The sequence below is a fragment of the Mustelus asterias genome, chromosome 1, assembly GCF_964213995.1.
Source record: "Mustelus asterias chromosome 1, sMusAst1.hap1.1, whole genome shotgun sequence".
Classification (NCBI taxonomy): Eukaryota; Metazoa; Chordata; class Chondrichthyes; order Carcharhiniformes; family Triakidae; genus Mustelus; species Mustelus asterias.
In genome coordinates, this window is record NC_135801.1 from 105,555,368 (window position 1) to 105,576,389 (window position 21,022).

General features: G+C 42.2%; 1 protein-coding gene across 1 annotated transcript in view; it reads left to right on the forward strand.

Annotated features, from left to right (window-relative positions):
* Positions 1–23: 23 nt before the first annotated feature.
* The window catches only part of lias (lipoic acid synthetase), a 39,910-nt gene continuing 18,911 nt past the window's right edge, over positions 24–21,022 (forward strand). Inside the window, exons 1-7 of the mRNA XM_078216208.1 lie at positions 24–103; positions 4,317–4,489; positions 10,044–10,137; positions 14,020–14,100; positions 16,482–16,638; positions 17,561–17,618; positions 18,344–18,472. Coding sequence (XP_078072334.1) covers positions 50–103; positions 4,317–4,489; positions 10,044–10,137; positions 14,020–14,100; positions 16,482–16,638; positions 17,561–17,618; positions 18,344–18,472 — 746 coding nt within the window. The 5' untranslated portion in view covers positions 24–49. The remainder of the gene's footprint in view (positions 104–4,316; positions 4,490–10,043; positions 10,138–14,019; positions 14,101–16,481; positions 16,639–17,560; positions 17,619–18,343; positions 18,473–21,022) is intronic.

The following is a 21,022-nucleotide window of genomic DNA, read 5'->3' on the forward strand; positions in this document are numbered from 1 at the left end:
AGGGGGCGGCGCTGTGAGTGGAGTTGCCGGCAGTGTCGCTGAGGCCGACATGAAGCTGCTGCAAGCGGCCTGCGGCTCAGCTGTTGGGCGCCGGCTAGCACAGGTGAGCCAGAGCCCGTGGATAACGCCGGGACTAGGGCCTCTGCGGGCTACCGGCCACAGTGACTGAAAGAGGGGGAGGGAATATAAATGAGGTCGAGTTTTTGGCCATATATCGGCGTTTGAACTTTGATTTCATTCTGTTATCAGTTGCTCCGTGTGTGCAGCATTTTCCAGACCGTGTGCGGTAAAAGACTGAATAGAAACGACGTTTGGTGCAAAGAGTGATGTAACTGGAAGCCAAACTCACATCTAACACAGTGAGGAGATTGTAATCCCAGTTAATTAATTATTGCTTGACCCAGTGGAAGGGTATCTGTCACTGAGGTAAGTACCACCTTGGGGGCTCCATCACCATCCCTGCCACATATCCCACAACCTTCTGTCACTAAAGCAGTAAAAATTTATACAACAAATGTTAAGAACTTTAGGTTAAAAAAATAGTCACGGTGATAAGTTGACAATTGCGATTAGTTTAGATCCTCCCCTCAAAAACAGTATTTGTGAATGGCAAGTTGGAATGGATTTGGAGAGACTGCCTACAGGCTAACTCTGCCCTTTAAAATTTTCCTCTTGTGGTCCTAAAGCTTCGCTAGCTGCATTTGAGTTCAGTGACAGGTGAGTCTAAATGGCCCAATGCTCTCTGTAAAATCATCACCACTCAACGAGACCTTGGAGTCCCTGTGTGTCAGTTGCTGAAAGTAAGTGCTCAGGTATAGCAGGCAGTAAAGAAGGCAAATGGTATGTTGGCCTTCATAGCGAGAGGATTTGAGTATAGGGATGTTTTACTGCAATTGTATAGGGTGTTGGTGAGCCCACACCTGGAGTTTGTGTGCAGTTTTGGTGTCTTTATCTGAGGAAGGATGTCCGTGCTGTGGAGAGTGTACAGTGAAGGTTTACCAGGCTGATTCCAGGGATGGTAGGTCTGTCGTTTGAGGAGAGACTAAGTCGCGGTTAGGATTATATTCATTGGCGTTTAGAAGAGAGAGAGGATCTCATAGAACCTTATAAAACTTTAACAGGGTTAGACAGGGTAGATTCAGAAAGAATATTCCCAATGGTGGGGGAGTCCAGAACTAGGGTGTTATAGTTTGAGGGTAAGGGGTAAACCTTTTAGAACTGAGGTGAGGAGAAATGTCTTCACCCAGAGGGAGTGAATGTGTGGAATTCACTACAGAATGTAGTTGAGGCCAAAAGGTCTGATTTCAAGAACTAGATATAGCTCTTGGGACTAAAGGAATCAAGGGATATGGGAGGAAAGGGGGATCAGGATATTGAATTCAGTGATCAGCCATGATCAAGATGAATGGTGAAGCAGGCTCAAAGGGCCGAATGGCCTTCTCCTGTTTCTAGTTTCTATATTTCAATGCTGAACCTGTATGGTCTTCCACTAGTAGAAAGATTGAGAGGTGAACGTTATGCAGGAGTGCGATTCTGCAAAACTGTTTTGGCTGGGTATTACTTCCGCTACTTTAAAACTGTGGATTTTGGAAATTAGTTGACAATTTAAAAGGAGCTCTGCATCTAAAATGATGAACTCTCCCTTTGGTAAGGGTTCCCTCTACCACTCTTTCAGGCAGTGAGTTCCAGATTCCCACCACCTCTGGGTGAAAGAGTTTTTCCTCAAATCCTTCCTGAATGTCCTGCCCCTTAACATAAATCTATGTCCCCTGTTTATTGACCCCTCTACTGAGGGGAAAGGTTTCTTCCTAACTACATCCCTGATAATTTTGTACAGCCCGATAGCCTTCTCTGCTCTAAGCAAACAATGATGTGGAGATGCCGGCGTTGGACTGGGGTGAACACAGTAAGAAGTCTCACAACACCAGGTTAAAGTCCAACAGGTTTATTTGGTAGCAAATGCCATAAGCTTTCGGAGCACTGATCCTTCGTCAGATGGAGTGGAAATGCAAACAATCCCAGGCTATCCAACCTCTCTTTATAGCTGAAACGCTCCAGCCCAGGCAACCATCTGGTGAATCTCCTCTGCACCCTTTCTCCAATGGAAAAGTACTCTCCATCTGCATGATGCAATAAAAGCCCTTCATTGGCATTTGCCTTGCGTTCTAACATTGAGCATATTATATCTGACAATATTATATCTGACAACATTGAACATATTATATCTGACAACTCTGGGAGAGGACTGTTGCAAACATCGATCACAATATAAGAGGGATAACAGGAATAAACCAAGATTAGTTCTATCTCTTTGTTGTGACTGATTAGTACTAATCATCGTGACTATCCTTTTTATCCAAAACTCCTTACACACACTAAAAGAAGGTTCATATATAAATTCTTACTGCTTCAGGTTATGATTTTTGTGGCTGGGGTAGTACTGATAGAGCCCTTGAGGATAGAGGTGGCATTTGTCCCAGTGAACTTGACCTTGCAGGACCTGCTTCTGGTGTCATTGCTCATATCCATTACCAACCAAACAAGGCCACAAGCTCACCCCCATATTGGCATTGAAAGGGCCATGCTGATGCCTGTGTGCTGGATTACCGTCAGAAGCAGTAACACCTGCAACAATATCTTACAATGTACTGCAGCAGGGCATAGCCTCAGTTGGTCTAAAGGGCCCGTGTGATAGAAGGCTCCAACTTCTCCATCTCTTAGCTTCCCTGGCAAGCCTGCCTGGAGCTTTATTCCTCATATCTCATGATTGCCATTCCTCCAACCAAAGTATTCCTTTGCTACTGGCTGTACACATTTCCCTTTAGCAAATAAGAGATTTAGACATACACAATGTCTTTTCACCTGGGTGGTCTGCAGATTTAACTACTAATCTGCATCTATGAGATGCAGACAATGCCGCAGTCTGTTTCAAACATTGCAATAACTGTGATATAGCAAAGTGAAATGGTGGAAGAAGTGTAACAGAGAGATGGTGCGGGTTACATTCATTTAATCTTGTAATCCTGAGTGTTGTGAAGGTGAATCACACTCCCCAGCAGTGTTTTAGCATCTATATGGGCATCTTGACCAAGCTGGTGGATACAGTAAAACATTTCCAACACTGGACAGCTATTCATAGGGTGATGGAATCTGGCTACAGGTATATCTCTTTCTTGAGCATGATTCTTTCTTGTATAAAGCAAAATACTGCAGATGTTGGAATCTGAAACAAAAACAACTGACCCATCCTGACTCGAAACATTGGCTCTATTCTCTCTCCACTGATGCTGTCTTGTATTTGTCTCTGGCAGCTAGCTCTTTTTCTTTTTCCAAACTTCTTTCATGCAAATCTGGACCGACATAATTCAGACACTGCACTGGCAGTCAACATTGTAGCATCCTCAAATTTCAAATAACAAATTCCAAACGTTTTTTATTACTAGAGATTCTTTTGCAATTCATGGATAGGCAAGGAAGATCTCCGAGCAGGATAGCAGGTTATAAGTTGGTTTCTAAAGGCTTTTCAGTAGAAGTGGATTAAACTGTTGCCCCACTATTTGTGGTGATTATGGAGTGCTATGATTTCTCCAGAATGTTGGAAAAATCTCATCTGAAGAAGACAGCAACAACAAATGACCAAAAAAAAAGAAATACTGCGATTGCTGGAAATTGCAATAAAAATAGAAAATACTGGACATCTCAGCAATCTGGCAGCATCTGTGGAGGAAGAAACATTGTATGACTCTTCAGAGCTGACAGTATTTACGTTTCGAGTCCGTATGTCTCTTCAGACCTCTGAACAAGAATCGCACGGATTCAAAATTTAACTCTGCTTCTATCGCCACAGATGCTACCAGATCTACTGAGCTTTTCTGCATTTTTTGTTTTTATTTCTTATTAGTAAGGAATGACTAATGTGGATAGTTCCTACAGATTGGCTTAATTGAGCTTCTGACCAGGGGAATATAGAAGATCGTTGCAGAATTTCTCCTTAGAAAATGTAATGGGTTGAGCGGAGTGAATTGCACGTAGTTTGCGTGGGTTTGATAACCTGTGGAATGGTTTGTACTCTATTTGTTTGAGTCATGCTGTGTAAAGTATATCGTCAGAGGTCTACCGCCCGGCCCGCCATGGAATTGGAGCAGGCAAGGGGCAGACAATGGAAATGTCCGTCAACCTCGGGTGGAAATTTCCAGTCTCACTCGAGCAAGGCTGTAAAATCCTCCCCATGTCTATGCTGTATAACTTTGGTTCATCAAGACAACCTTTAGATTTTTAAAATCTGGAACCTTTCTTATTTGTATGACATATTTCAGGCCTCTGCTCGTCTCGCCTGTAGCCAGCTGAGGGCTTTCAGTACACTGCCAGATGAAAAGAAGCAATTCCTAAAAGAGGGGCCTGACCTGCAGGAGTTTATATCCGGCGAATTGTCAGACAAGAAATCATGGGAAGAGTATAAGGGCAACCTGAAGCGTCAAAAAGGAGAAAGGTACAATTTTGAGCATCTTTTGAACAAGCATTAGAAAAAGTGTAAACACAAGCGTAGGAAACCCTGGAAACACTAAGTGGGCCAATCACCTTCTGTAGAGAAAAGAAAGATCAATTGATGTTTTTAGTACAGACTCTTCCTCAGAACTGAAAAAAAAACAATAGTCCAGATTGTTTGGCTATAGATAACAAGTGAGGATATTGGCACTCACCATTATTAACGTGAATGTTTACAGCAACTTGCAATGCAGTTAAATACAAAAATCATTAAGGTGCCATCTGAATTGCCCCACTTCTGCAGAGGATTCATTATAATAATCTCTCACTGAGAGACTCACCATTGGAATGTGTTTTGTATTTCCCCACTGAATATACACTAGACATGCCAGAAAAAGTTAGTTTGTCCACTTTAGTGTAAGTGAATTTTTAATGGAATGAATGGTTTATTTACTGCTGCTAAGTGTGCTGTCCACCAGTGAGTCATAGAATCCCGACAATGCAGCCTTCAGCCCATCGAATCTGCACTGTCAGAGTACCTTACCCAAGCCCTCTTCCCCACCTTATCCCCGTAACCCCGCACATTTCGCATGGCTAATCCATCTAATCTGCACATCTTTGCACTGTGGGGCGAAACTGGAGCACCCAGAGGAAATCCAGGGAGACACGGGGAGAGTGTGCAAACTCCACACAGTCACACAAGGCCGCTGTGCAGAAATTAACTTTTACCAGTTACACTTCTTTGTTTAGACTCTGGGCTGCTCATTAAGAATTCTTCAATTAGAATGGCTAAAGAGGTACACTGTTGCTTGCCCAATTCACACAGCTCCCAGATTTCTTGTAAGGGGCACATGCTGAAATAGATTTCGAATCACTTCAGTGCAGGAGTCTGTGGGAAATGAATGAGTGTAATGAATGACTAGTACCCTTGCTTCACCACTGACAGCAAAATCTGGGCTATTATGGATGAACTGCAATTAAGAAATAGAAAAGGATGGGGTGGTGGTGTGGCGACACACAGTGATCACACACAAAGGAGAAGATATAGAACAACGAACAAAGAAAAGTACAGCACAGGAACAGGCCCTTCGGCCCTCCAAGCCTGTGCCCTATGCCCTAACTAAGCTAAAAAAAACTTTCTGTCCAATCTATATCCCTCTATTCCCTCCCCATTCATGTACCCATCCAGATGCCTCTTAAAAGTTGCTAATGTGTCTGCTTCCACCACCACCTCTGGCAGTGCGTTCCAGGCACCCACCACTCTCTGCGTGAAAAACTTCCTCCCACTCACATCTCCCTTAAACTTGCCCGCACTCACCATGAACCTGTGCCCCCCCCCCCCCGCGCAATTGACACTTCCACTCTTGGAAAAAGTCTCTAACTATCCACCATGTCTATGCCTCTCATATGGGGCAGAAGTAAACCATTCAGCCTCTTGAACATTTATTTTGCAATTTATTGAGATCATGGCTGATTTCCAACTTAATTTCATCCTCGTGTCTTGGCTGTATATTCTTTTATACCCTTAGCTAGCAAAAGTCTGTCAATCTCAGATTTGAAATCAATTTGAGCTAGGATTTACTGCTTTTGTTTTGGGAATGTTTTCCACATATCTACCACCCCTTATGGGAGGAAGTGTTCCCTAAGTTCTCTCTGCAATAGACTGGCTCTGAATGTAAGGTTATCTCTCCTTGTCCTCACTTCCCCCACCAGTGGGAAGACAGATATTCTTTACTTTAAAAATCATAAACATCTCAATCAAATCAATATTTAATCTTCAATTTTCCAGGGAATACAAGCCCACTTTATGTAATCACTCCACATAATCTAATCCCGAGAACTCTGGTGAATCTGCACTGCTTCGGAGGCCAACATCTGCTATCTGAAGTGTGGTAACCAAACTGTTCAAAGCACTCCAGATGTGTTTTAATCAGGGCTTTGTATCGCTGTAACAAAACCTCCGCTTTATACCTAGCCCTCTAATTATAAAGGCTAACATTTCATTAGTCTTTTTGATTATTATTTGTACCTGAGTATTACATTTGGTTTACATGGACCCCTAAATATCTTTGACCTCTACCGATCTCAAAATAAAGATTTGCATTTATATAGTGCCTTTACTTCTATAGGACATTGCAAATCAAGTATTTAAGTGTAGTCACTGTTCTAATATAGGAAAGCATTTCTCTGCAATATCCTGGCTCTGATTATAAGGTTTTCTCTCCTTGTCCTCACTTCCCCCACCAAGGTGGCATCAAGTATAACTGTGTGGAAATCTGCCCACTCACTCAATTTATCAAGGTCTCTCTGGAATGTTATGCACCCACTTACACTGCCCACTATACCAGAAATGTTTTATTTTGACAAATTTGGATATATGGCTCTCTATTAACTTTACTTAAATCACTAATGTGTATAATGAATAGTTGAGGCCCAGGCACAGATCTTTGTAGGACACCAGTAATCAAGATTTAAAAGTGGACATTTTTGAACGGAAGTACACACAGCTGCTCCTCTAAAAGCTCAACAAGTTTATTGACTGAGTAGCGGAGCTGTAGAAACCATAAAGATCCCAAGTCAAATCTTGCGCTACATTGAGTTAGCTCATCTGAATAGGGAAAGTGGTTGGAGTGCTGCCATCGGCTTCAGTGCTCTAAACTAACCTGCTGTATTGTGCATTCGCAAAAAAATGCCTGGAAAGAGATGCAGTGGATTTTGTCGAGGTTCATCCTGAGCAGCTCCGTGTTACATGATTCTATGGCTATTGTAGACAACACAAATATCAACTGCTGCTGGAATGCCAACATGACTTTGACATTCTCTTTGGTTGCCTGAAACTTGATGGTCTTGAGCGTGAGGAACTGTCCATGACCCGAGAGTTGTAAACTGGTATGTTCCAAGGGCAAGGACTATGTTTTGAGGGATGCACTGAAGCCTGGGGCAGCCAGCGTAGATTCATTGGGAAAAGGCCACAGTTTAGAGTACACCTGGGCAGACACCCGTGTAAAATTCCTCGGGTTGCATGTTTCAAGAAATATTTAATGTAATGCAAGCTGCACTGTAAGTGGAGTGTGGCATCCTAGATTTCTAGGTATTTAACCAATTGATCTGTGAATTGATATATAAACTACCACTTTTTAACTGTACATTAACTCAAAAGGATAAAGGGGAAACATGCCCACGATTCCAGCTCCTGAATGTGTTCCCCAGTCAATAATGTGGTTTACATAGTTTGGGTGGGTCTAGATTGATTCAGACCATCTAAATTTGTAGACATTCCTTGTTTCTTGTGCAGCTGCTGTGCAATGGATAGGGATAATCTTCATCAGTGACATGTGTGAAGAAGCCATGCAGGAGGAGAGGCCTAATTGGAGTGTATCCGTGACAGCAGGGATCTCAATATTTTTTTTAAATGCTCTAGTTAATATCTTCTTCTAAAGGACCTTGAAAATAGTTTGTCCCCAAAGAGTACGCTCCCAAAACATTTATTTTGCTATTTTCTTCTCTGTGTAACTAAAAGATGGGGGAATAAGCAAACTTTCTCGAACATCTGTCTGTGTGAAGCCTTATGATTGGATGCAGGGAGTGTGCACAATTGCTGCAGTATGGCTTTCCATTGGTATTTTATCCTCTTGGTGGGAGAGCTCCAGACCAGGGTTTGTGTGAGGGACCACATTTCAATTTTTTTCTCACTCGAGAGGTCAATGAGCAAATTACAACAAAAATATGCTAGAACAACATTAAACATATATTTTTAAAAAGTAATTGTTAAAAATGACCATTAAAAACTATCAAGCAGCAAAACTAATCAATAAAACCTTTTTTGCCTTTTTGCTTAAGAAGCGGGGCTAAAGAGAGAGCCCGGGGCTAAAGAGAGAGCCTAGGCCTAAATCCTGATCACCATCAAGAGTATAGAAACACAGAGGGACCTAGGTGTGCAAGTTCACAAATCCTTGAAGGTGGCAGCACAGGTGGAGAAGGTAGTGAAGAAGGCATATGGTATGCTTGCCTTTATAGGACGGGGTATAGAGTATAAAAGCTGGAGTCTGACGTTGCAACTGTATAGAATGCTGGTTAGGCCACATTTGGAGTACTGCGTCCAGTTCTGGTCGCCGCACTACCTGAAGGACGTGGAGGCTTTAGAGAGAGTGCAGCGAAGGTTTACCAGGATGTTGCCTGGTATGGAGGGTCTTAGCTAGGAGGAGAGATTGGGTAAACTGGGCTTGTTCTCCCTGGAAAGACGGAGAATGAGGGGAGACCTAATAGAGGTGTACAAAATTATGAAGAGTATAGATAGGGTGAACAGTGGGAAGCTTTTTCCCAGGTCGGAGGTGACGATCACAAGGGGTCACGGGCTCAAGGTGAGAGGGGTGTGGTATAACTCAGATATCAGAGGGACGTTTTTTACATAGAGAGTGGTGGGGGCCTGGAATGCGCTGCCAAGTAGGGTGGTGGAGGCAGACACGCTGGCATCGTTTAAGACTTACCTGGATAGTCACATGAGCAGTCGGGGAATGGAGGGATACAAACGAATGGTCTAGTTGGACCAATGAGCGGCACAGGCTTGGAGGGCCGAAGGGCCTGTTTCCTGTGCTGTACTGTTCTTTGTTCTTTGTTATTTGAGTAGGGTTCAGGGCTGAGCTAAAGAGTGGTGTGTAACTAACACTGCCTCTAGTGGCATACACTGTGCTAGGCTCAGTGGAATTCATGTGAAAGTGGGGGATGGAAATGGATTGCGTTTCAGACTGTGTTTTCCTCCTTTCCTGGCCTGCTTTGTGGATAGGTTTTTGGGGAGGGAGGAGAGGAAGGATATGAGTGTGTCCAGATCACTCCCAGTCTCAGGGTTCTTGCTCTCACCCACCCACGTGCACAGACTCACTCACTCCCTTCCAGGGAACTGGAAATTTGGAGATTATACTGCCAAGGAGGAATTTTGTTGGCTGTGATGGTGCCAAGATAAGCTTCCTCACTCCACTCTGTCAGAAACTCCAGATGTCTCAGGTGGGCAGGCATTGTTGCTGCAACTGGTGTTCTTCATGGCCTGCCTGGCTTGCTCCACCATCTTGACCTCTGTGTTTCTTTAAGGGGCCGGTACCTGTATGATAGAGCAAGAGGGAGTGCAGCCAAAGACTGAGAGTTCATGTTGTGAAAGCAAGAGAAGCCACTTACCTTCACACTGCTCCTCCAATCAGAAACTGTTTCTCTTCCAAATTTGCTGCTGTTAGGCTTTTTGAAGCTATCGGCAGCAAACACGGGAGAGAAATGGCCTGTGATTGGCAGAACAGCTCCGGCAGATCTTTCATTGAATTTGCCTGTATTTTGAACAGTGAATCCATGAGCTGGATACAGAGGCTTGGCAGGCTGGAATGTGGCCCATGGGCCGCATGTTAGACAAGCCTACTCCAGACAGAACTGTTGCTATAGATTACAGATTAGCCCACATCTGCCTCTGTCACAGTGATGTTGGAGCACCACCACATGGTCCTTTGGAGAGCTCAGTGTTAAAGAGGATGAAATTTGTGCAATTATACACTTTTACAATATATGTTATATTCTAGACTACGATTACCTCCATGGTTGAAGACTGAGATTCCTCTTGGAAAAAATTACAATAAATTGAAGAATACGCTTCGGAACTTGAATCTGCATACTGTGAGTACTTGCTGAGAGTCTTTCAGGCAGCCAATTTATAACAAATATAGAACAGTGTAGTTGAAAACGCACCACTATTTACAAAGTGAAATATAAAAGTTTATGCAATGTAAATTTTAGGCCACTGGATGTCACTGGTAGTTCCTCTCTCCAGACTCCTCCCCAGTTTCTGTCCTTGTGGTCTAAGGTAATTCTGTTGGTGGAGGTAGTCCTCAGTTATGTTGACGTGGCTATTAGTCTTCATGCTTGAACGTAAACAACTACCAGTTCATCCATTGGGACCATAATGACCAACTTTTTTCCTGCCTATTCCTAACACTGTCACAGACACACTTACACCACCAGGCAACATATAGCAAGTGGGAGCAGAGTATCTGAATGATTTCTCTCCCTTCCTGTTCTCAAACGAATTGTCTCACAACACCAGGTTAAAGTCCAACAGGTTTATTTGGTATCACAAGCTTTTGGAGCACTGCTCCTTCATCAGGTGAGTGGAGCAGCACTCCGAAAGCTCATGATACCAAATAAACCTGCTGGACTTTAACTTGGTATTGTGAGACTTCTTACTGTGCCCGCCCCAGTCCAATGCCGGCATCTTCACACCAAACTAATTGGACATCTCTGTTTCATACTGGGGATTAAGCCTAGAATCTTCCTACTCTTTCAATGTATTTCACCACTGTAATTTTTTATGGCTATCTTTCCTCTTTCAATCCTTGTATCTAATCAATAAGGAGGGGGAGCAATTTGGACATCTGCTAATACCATGCAGTAGAAGCAGGCGGGAGGGGAAATGAGACCAATCACTGGATGATTGTCTCTTTGATCTCTCTCTATCATTGAGGAGGTACCTGGGCTTCAGGCTTTATTACAAAAGAATGAATGGATGAGGAGGAGGTCAGCAGACTGGGAGATTGAGTCTGAATCCTGTTACGTGGTACCACATTCTGTATAGTACACTAGCCTATTGGGTGTTTTTTATTTATCACTGATTTTAGTGTTAGTAACTTTTGTGAAAGATTTGTGCTTCGCAATGGCAGGGAGAGAAACCTGTTGGAGTCATACCTAGCGCAAAGGAAGATGATTTGTGGAGAGTCATTCATCTCATTTCCAGGACACCACTGATGGAGTTCTTCAGGGTAATGTCCTAGGCCCAACCATCTTTGGCTGTTTCATCAATGACTTTCCTTCCATCATAAGATCAGAAGTGGAGGATGTTTGCTGATGATTGTTTAATGTTCAGCGCCATTCGTAACTCCTATTAAGAGCATAGCTGATATTAAATGCTAGGGTATACAAATCCCAGAAGGGGAACTTGGAATGCCTCCTCTTAATTGTCATTTAGTATAATGTGAGGAAGGATATTTGATTTATTACTGTCACAACAGAATTCCCACTCACCTGAAGAAGGGGCTCAGAGCCTCGAAAGCTTGTGTGGCTTTTGCTACCAAATAAACCTGTTGGACTTTAACCTGGTGTTGTTAAACTTCTTACTGTGTTTACCCCAGTCCAACGCCGGCATCTCCACAACATGTACTGGGATACAGTGAAAAATATTGTTTCTTGCATGCCATACAGGCAAAACATGCCATTCATAGAGTACATAGGGCAAAAGGAAAAGGATAGGGTGCAGAATATGAAAACCAGGGAAGGATGTCCCAGATGTTTTTGTGGTGATTTTAATTAAACAGTGAAACTCAACAAAAAAGGCAATTAAAATCACACTTAACACCACTAATGGCTATACACAGTACCTTTAAATTTACCCATTTCCAAATCCCTGTATTTCTCTAACCTCAGAGCTAAACCTCCCCAAACATTATCCCATTAGTTTTAAAATTATAAGCAAAATCCAGCACCCATATCTTTTGGCGTTGCTTCCGGCTAAGGATAAACCAACTGGTTTCTCAGGCAGGCTTTTCTCCAAGCAGAGCTTGTTGGGATTGATACAGCTTCTTGCTGTGTAGCCTGCGGTCTCAAAACAGCTCCCCTGCATAGGGCGAGTTTGCCTTCTTCCTTTTGATCTCCCCTTATTTGAACTAACCTTCCCAGAAGTCACTGTTTGTTACTTGTATTACATGAGCTTACTTTTTAGAATGTATGTGCGAAATTCAGCCCATCTTCTCTCCTGAATTTTTACCATCCTTTCTTTAACTTTTAACCTTATCTCCCATTGTTAACAACTTGCCTTAGGTAAACATTTGCTTATAATGTTGTTTGGCTAATCGACACATCTAAACCCTTAGTTCCATCAACTCAGCCAACCTATCTTTTTAACAATTTCCATTTGAAAATTGTTTATTTTTCTTTGACCATACAACCACCAGAACACATTCCCAATTATTGGATTTTTCATTTTACAGTTTCCTAATACTCCCCAGATACCGAAGCAGTCCATGTCCAAATGCAGCAAACCTGGACAATATCTTGGCTTGGGCTGACAAGTGGCAAGTAACAATACTGCCACACAAGTGCCAGGTAATGACCGTCACCAACAAGACAGAAACTAACCATCGCCCCTTGGCATTCAAAGGCATTATCATTGCTGAACCCCCACTATCAACATTTTGAGGGTTACCATTGACCAGAAACTGAACAGGACTAGCCATATAAATACTCTGGCTACAGGAGCAGATCAGAAGCTAGGATTCCTGCAGCAAGTAATTCATCTCCTGACTCCCCAAAGTCTGTCCACCATCTACAAGGCACAAGTCAGGAGTATGATGGAACATTCTGCATGTGCAGCTCTAACAACATTAAAAAGACGACACTATCCAGGATAAAGCAGCTCACTTGATTGGCATCCCGTCCACAAACATTCACTCCCTCTACCACCATCACACAGTGGCAGCAGTGTGTGCCATCTATAAGATGCACTGCAGGAACTCACCCAGAGACAGCACCTTCCAAACCCACGATTACTACCATCTAAAAGGACAAGGGTAGCAGACACTTAGGAAGACTGCAATCCAGAAATTCCCTTCCAATACACTCACCATCCTGACTTGGAAATATATCACTGATCCTTCAATGTCACTGGGGTCAAAATCCTAGAACTTCCTCCCCATCAGTTCTGAGGATGTACCTACACCACATGGACTGCAGCAGTACACGAAAGCTGGTCACCACCCACCTTCTCGAGGACAATTTGGGATAGACAATAATGTTGGCCTAGCCAGCGACACCCATGTTCTAAGAATGAATTTTTAAAAAAAGTATGCACCTGTCTATCCAATTGAACTTCAAGGGAACAAAGACTAAATGATGGTAGTTTGAGTTTGGCAGTTGTGTACAGGAGTCCATCAAGAGTTACCTTGGAGAAACAACCCAATTCATTGCAACCAACAGATGCATGGAAACTAGGAAATCACTAAACCAAGATATTTTATTCAAAAGGCAAAATGGGCAATTTCAGAGACATAGACAGTAAACATTATTTCCAAATCCTTCAATATTTCCAGTTTGCATCAAACATTAAAATGCAGTCGTAGTAATTATAAAGACATGGCTTGTCCAATTTTGTGAATTACTTAATTTTCTTTGTTGTTTACTTTTGACCAAATGTAAGTAATCCTCACATGACAGCCTATCAATAAACCCTTTACCCTGAATGTTCACCCTCATTCAATTGCCTTTCAGTCATGAGAATAGCATGGTCTGAGCCTTGGGTGTCACCATGTATTTGCCAACAGGAAGTGCACTTTTCAAGGTTACTCACTTCTCAATTTTGTCACTCCTAAAAGTTTGTTTATCTTGAAAAGACTTTGCAGGCTGGGATTTAAATCTAGGCAATCTGAATGAGAGTCCATAATTGCTCATTGGCTATTGATTCACAAATACATGCTAAATACAGAGTTATTAAGTGAAGTTTTTGTTTCTTAGGTATGTGAAGAGGCAAGGTGCCCAAATATTGGAGAATGCTGGGGAGGAGGAGAAAATGGCACTGCTACAGCCACCATTATGGTAAGATGTTAAACCATGTTTAAAAATTGTGGCAGCTCTGAAATGCTTACTGGAATCAAATCACTGTTTTCTACATCCCTTCCTCCAAACCTTTCCGGGTAGCACCGCAGTTTCACACTGTCTTTCATCAAGGTACCTCATAGATACCCAGTGCTGCTTGGCAAATTTCCAATGGTACCATCATTGGGTAGCAATAGCAGAGACTCTGCTTTCTGCCAGGCAACGTAGAAGAAGCTGTGAAAGAAGTGAAAATACCAGTCAAGATTACAATTCCAGTATCTTTGTTGGGAATTTAACATTTCATCGTGGTAGTTTTCAGACTGCTTTAACTACTAGAAATATATATTACAATCTTAACATTAGATAGATACATTACTCCAAACATAAATACAAACATGATTTACACAGTTTATAAATAAATAGATGTTACACTTAATTAAAGAATGCAGTGTGTGCATTCTAGTGGAACTCTGCATTTGTGCCCTCAATTATACTCATTTTTCTCCTTGTTTTGCTAATCTGTAAGTGTTGATCTTTAGTCCTGCGTTCTATTTTCAGCAATGTTGTTTTAAGGTGTCTAAAGTTTCTTTATAGAGACCACATTTTTAAAATTCTTAAAAAAGATTATTATTATTGAAAGGTGGTGGCAAGCTTCTATATGCCTATTTTGTCCCTGTCTGCTTATATGTTCTCATTTCACCAGGTAGAGCTAACTAATACTTTTACAATGCAGCAAACATTTCAGTGCCTCACCCATAAGAGAGACTACATAGAGCTCAACCTTGACAGCAACATAGCCAAGTCTGATCCTGCCCTTGCCTGAGATTCATACACATGAACTTTCCAGCAGGATTCGTTTGTTTCCAGCAGAATCATAAATAGGGCCAGATCCATTTGCCAACTCTGCAAGCTTGATGCCAAAATAGGGTGTATCAAAACTACCCTGGGCGATGAGGGCTACCCTGATTAGATCATTGTTTGCTATATATCACGCAAAGTCATGAATGGGCCTAAGGTCACCACTTTTGTCCTGAAAAGTGCCAATCTATCTCATTACCTTGTATGGTAAGATATATCAAAAACTTTGAGCAACAGGTGAAGTTAGCCATTTTGTGTTGCTACAATGCATTAGAAACACGCGTAGTATTCTCTACTAATAGGGTACTTCCATCAAGCCAAAAAGGCATTCTGTCTACGACACGGATGAGTAATATGGTATATGAATTTCAGTGCCGGTGTGATGTCAGGTATGTAGACCAGATGTCTCAACAACTGGTGGATTGTATCAAACAGCATGTTGCTTCGGGTGTTTGCAACAAGTAAAGTACTGATCATATAACACCAGCTCATGCTTGCAAAACTCAACACAGCCTCCAACATTAGGTGTGATTCTGTGATTGGTCAACACTTATTAAACAATCCTGATTGTGCTAAGAATTACACTAAGCTCATTTAAAATTATCAGTCACGCTCACAGTGTGGCTCATTACACATGCTAGAAGCCATATATATTCTCTCTCAGAGTCCTGTCCTTTACAAACAGAAAGAACATGTCCATACATTGCACCATTTTCATCCAAACAAAAGCTTGTGGGACAGCCATTCTACGCTGTATTCCCCTTGGCAATACCTTGGCCAATCAGACTCACCCTGCTTGGTTTACGTTTAAACAAAAGTTTGGCAGGTAACTTATTAGTAGCAGCATTGCCATGGAGAATAGTTGGCAAGTGGACTCTGTTCCCTGGTGCAATCAGCAACGTCTTCTCATGCAGTATAAATTGTTGTTCTGTTCCCTTTGAGATTTGCTATTCTTGCGAATCTGTCCTAATGAGTGCAAGATGAAAAGCTTCGACAGCATGTCTCTTCTTCAGGAATACTCAAATTCTACAAAACCACTTGCAGCAGAATGACTAGAAGACTGGTATGAACTGGTTCAAACATCCTCTTCCTAACTCTTAATAGCTTAAAACTCTTAACAACTTAACTCTTTCAACTTATCTCCTGTTTGCCAGTTCCCACCTCTAGCTCACCACTTCGCTCACTCACCAGTACCCTCCTCAACACTGCCGTTCACTATCTCCCTCGCAGTCACTAGGAGCAAGTGCTCAGGAGAGGGACGGCGAGAGGGGATTGTGTTTCATTTGGGACTAAATACAGAGGTTACAGTTCTGGAAGTTTCTTGGGAAAACTTATTTGAATTGAGTGAAAACTTATGTGAATTATGTGAACTTATTAAATGTTTTTATGTGTTCAGCAAAATGTGGATATATATTTTTAAGTGCTATTTTGATATTCTTGAATAAATGGACAGATTCTAAAAATAAAAATTGCAAGTTAGCCGTTTTTCTTCAATGTTTATTTGTACCTTTGTGTCCTTTTAGTTAATGGGTGATACCTGCACAAGAGGCTGCAGGTTCTGTTCAATAAAAACCAGTCGAAACCCTCCACCATTAGATCCAGATGAACCATTCAACACAGCAAATGCAATAGCAGAGTGGAATCTTGACTATGTTGTATTGACTTCTGTGGACAGAGATGGTGAGCTGTGTGGAAATGATTGTTAATCACCAAAATAGATCAAATAGTGTTTTAAAAACACAAATTTATTGATATATATATAATTTTTGTATAGGCTTCCTATTATAACATTGCAAAACCAAAAGTACAGGAGTGGCCTACTCCTGCTTCTAATTTGTATGTTTGTACATCTGTTTGTATAAAGTGCTGTCATAGTTTCTTGTTATGCATTCCTGTGAGACGCCAACTTCTGTACTTGGACTGCCTATAGCACTTGCTAAACCTCTTGACCTAAACTGAGAAATATGTGGCATTAGCAGAATTAATGATGAGACCGTAAATTCCCAGCAGCACCTTGTTATGTTTGCTGTGCGTGAAATTGCTTTGGCACATCAGACCTTTCAGTTAATGCCCAGCACCCAACCTCCATGTTGCAGCCTCGCACTTGCTGTGAGCCATGTGACAGGGCATCGCCTAATATATTAAATAAAAATGGATTAGTGCTCAGGAAATTACACTTTGCAAGTATTAAACATGTCACAGTGGTGCTGATTCCTGTGGGCTTTTTCTCCATCTGGATTTTCCCCAGATTTCAAAAATGTGGATCAGTAAATCTGACTTCTAAGATCTGTTATGAATTGTCTAAAATTAGTTTAACAATTTTGAAATTGATTAATTGAAATCTTGTTCTTACTCTTTTTGAAAGCCAGAAACTTGTATATCAAAATGAGGTTCTGTCCACTGTTTCTTGTCACAGGGCATCTGTGTAAATGTTGTCTCTTTAATGTTCTAGATGGAAAAGACTGACTAAAATTTGTGGAATTCTAGATTGCCTTTTTAATTTTGTTATTGTTTAACTAAACTTGGAATATTTTAGTGCAATAAAAGTAGGATTACGATGTAGAAAAATTACTTTTAGTACGTGACTTTCACTTTTCCACAGATCTCCCCGATGGTGGAGCAAAACACTTTGCAGCGACAGTATCACACTTAAAAGAAAGGTGAGGCGTTTTCATTTAGTTGTAACTCTTGTTCCTTATGATAACTTCCCCAGCCTGGTACTAGAAAAATGCTTTAAGGTTCAAGGATCAATATAAAGAAGTGGAACAGTTGCTGCAAATCTTTCTTAGAATCTTAGAAACCCTACAGCACAGAAAGAGGCCATTCGGCCCATCGAGTCTGCACCGACCACAATCCCACCCAGGCTCTACCCCCATGTCCCTACATATTTAACCAACTAATCCCTCTAACCTACGAATCCCAGGACACTAAGGGCAATTTAGCATGGCCAGTCAACCTAACCTGCACATCTTTGGACTGTTGGAGGAAACCGGAGCACCCGGAGGAAACCCACGCAGACACAAGGAGAATGTGCAAACTCCACACAGACAGTGACCCAAGCCGGGAATCGAACACAGGTCCCTGGAGCTGTGAAGCAGCAGTGCTAACCACTGTGCTACCGTGCTGCCCCTAATTTCCTGTCAGGAAATTGACCATTTGCAGTCATGATCGCATTTCATTTTCAAGTTTGGTGAATTTGGCCATATTCTAAAATATTTGTTTGTACATTGTTTCTTTCAGTAATAGATGTACACTACACAGCTAATTAAAATATATTTATCTTCAATTTTTAAGGCAGTCTGTATAGTGGCTTGTCCCTCCTAGATTTTCATTGCTGTAATTTGCAGGTCTTCGAGACCATTTAACCTTGCAATTGATTTTGTAGACATTCTAAAATTATAGTGGAATGCCTGACCCCTGACTTCAGAGGTGACCTAAAAGCTGTTGAAACAGTCGCACTCTCAGGACTTGACGTATATGCACACAATGTGGAGACTGTCCGGGAACTGCAGAGGTATGAAAGTGTGCATGTTCATTGTAAATTATTTGATCAAAGTACTTCTACCACCTTCACACCCTTCATTTATACATTTTACCTTCTCCTTGTGTGGCTTCCCATACCATGCATCTAATTCTATTTTGTAGTTGGAAAGCAAATGAACAGGACAGACTTCACTACCAGTTCCAATACCATTAATTAACTGAAAGTTCACAACATTACTCATAGTTTCTTTCTATGGTTTGTTGATTGCATACGCAAAGTTTGAGGACATAAGAACAGAAGGAGCAGGAGTAGGCCATCTGGCCCGTCGAGCCTGCTCCGCCATTCAATAAGATCATGGTTGATCTTTTCGTGGACTCAGCTCTACTTACCCGCCCACTCACCATAACCCTTAATTCCTTTACTGTTCAAAAATTTATCTATCCTTGCCTTAAAAACGTTCAATGAGATAGCCTCAACTGCTTCACTGGGCAGGGAATTCCACAGATTCACAACCCTTTGTGTGAAGAAGTTCCTCCTCAACTCAGTCTTAAATCTGCTCCCCCTTATTTTGAGGCCATGGCCCCTAGTTCTAGTTTCACCCGCCAGTGGAAACAACTTCCCTGCTTCTATCTTATCTATTCCCTTCATAATCTTATATGTTTCTATAAGATCTCCCCTCATTCTTCTGAATTCCAATGAGTATAGCCCCAATCTACTCAGTCTCTCCTCATAAGCTAATCCTCTCAACTCTGGAATCAACCGAGTGAATCTCCTCTGCACCCCCTCCAGTGCCAGTATAGAACATAGAACATCACAGGGCAGTACAGGCCCTTCGGCCCTCGATGTTGCGCCGACCAGTGAAACCAATCTAAAGCCTATCTAACCTACACTATTCCAATATCATCCGTATGTTTCCAATGACCATTTAAATGCCCTTAATGTTGGCGAGTCCACTACTGCTGCAGGCAGGGCATTCCATGCCCTTACCACTCTGAGTGAAGAATCTACCTCTGACATCTGTCCTATATCTATCACCCCTCAATTTAAAGCTATGTCCCCTCGTGCTAGCTATCACCATCTGAGGAAAAAGGCTCCGACTATCGACCCTGTCTAATCCTCTGATCATCTTGTATGCCTCTATTAAGTCACCTCTTAACCTTCTTCTCTCTAACAAAAACAACCTCAAGTCCCTCAGCCTTTCCTCATAAGACCTTCTCACCACACCAGTGAGAGCCTTTTTCCTCGGATGGTGTTGGCTAGCACGAGAGGACATAGCTTTAAATTGAGGGGTGAGAGATATAGGACAGATGTTAGAGGTAGGTTCTTTACTCAGAGAGTAGTAAGGGCGTGGAATGCCCTGCCTGCAGCAGTAGTGGACTCGTCAACATTAAGAGCATTCAAATGGTTATTGGATAAACATATGGATGATATTGGAATAGTGTAGATTAGAGGGGCTTTAGATTGGTACCACTGGTCGGCGCAACATCGAGGGCCGCAGGGCCTGTGCTGCGATGTAATGTTCTATGTTCTAATGCTTCCACATCCTTCCTATAATGCGGTGACCAGAACTGTACGCAATACTCCAAGTGCGGCCGCATCAGAGTTTTGTACTGCTGCAACATGACCTCCTGGCTCCGAAACTCAATCCCTCTACCAATAAAAGCTAACACACCATACGCCTTCTTAACAACCCTATCAACCTGGGTGCCATCTTTCAGGGATCAATGCACATGGACACCCAGATCCCTCTGTTCATCCACACTACCAAGTATCTTACCATTAGCCCAGTACTCTGTATTCCTGTTACTCCTTCCAAAGTGAATCACCTCACACTTTTCCGCCTTGAACTCCATTTGCCACCTCTCAGCCCAGCTCTGCAGCTTATCTATGTCCCTCTGTAACCTGCAACAACCTTCTGCACTGTCTACAACTCCACCGACTTTAGTGTCATCCGCAAATTTACTAACCCATCTTTCTACGCCCTCATCCAGGTCATTTATAAAAATGACAAACAGCAGTGGCCCCAAAACAGATCCTTGCGGTACACCACTAGTAACTGAACTCCAGGATGAACATTTCCCATCAACCACCATCCTCTGTCTTCTTACAGCTAGCCAATTCCTGATCCAAACCGCTAAATCACTCTCAATCCCATGCCTCTTATCTTCTGCAATAGCTTACCGTGGGGAACCTTATCAAACGCTTTACTGAAATCCATATACACCACATCAACTGCTTTGCCCTCTTCCATCTCTTTGGCCACCTTCTCAAAGAACTCAATAAGGTTTGTGAGGCACGACCTACCCTTCACAAAACCGTGTTGACTATCCCTAATCAAATTATTCCTTTCTGGATGATTATAAATCCTAACTCTTATAATCCTTTCCAAAACTTTGTCCACAACAGAAGTAAGGCTCACTGGTCTGTAATTACCAGGTTTGTCTCTACTCCCCTTCTTGAACAAGGGGACAACATTTGTTATCCTCCAGTCTTCTGGCACTATTCCTGTAGACAATGACGACATAAAGATCAAAGCCAAAGGCTCTGCAATCTCCTCCCTAGCCTCCCAGAGAATCCTAA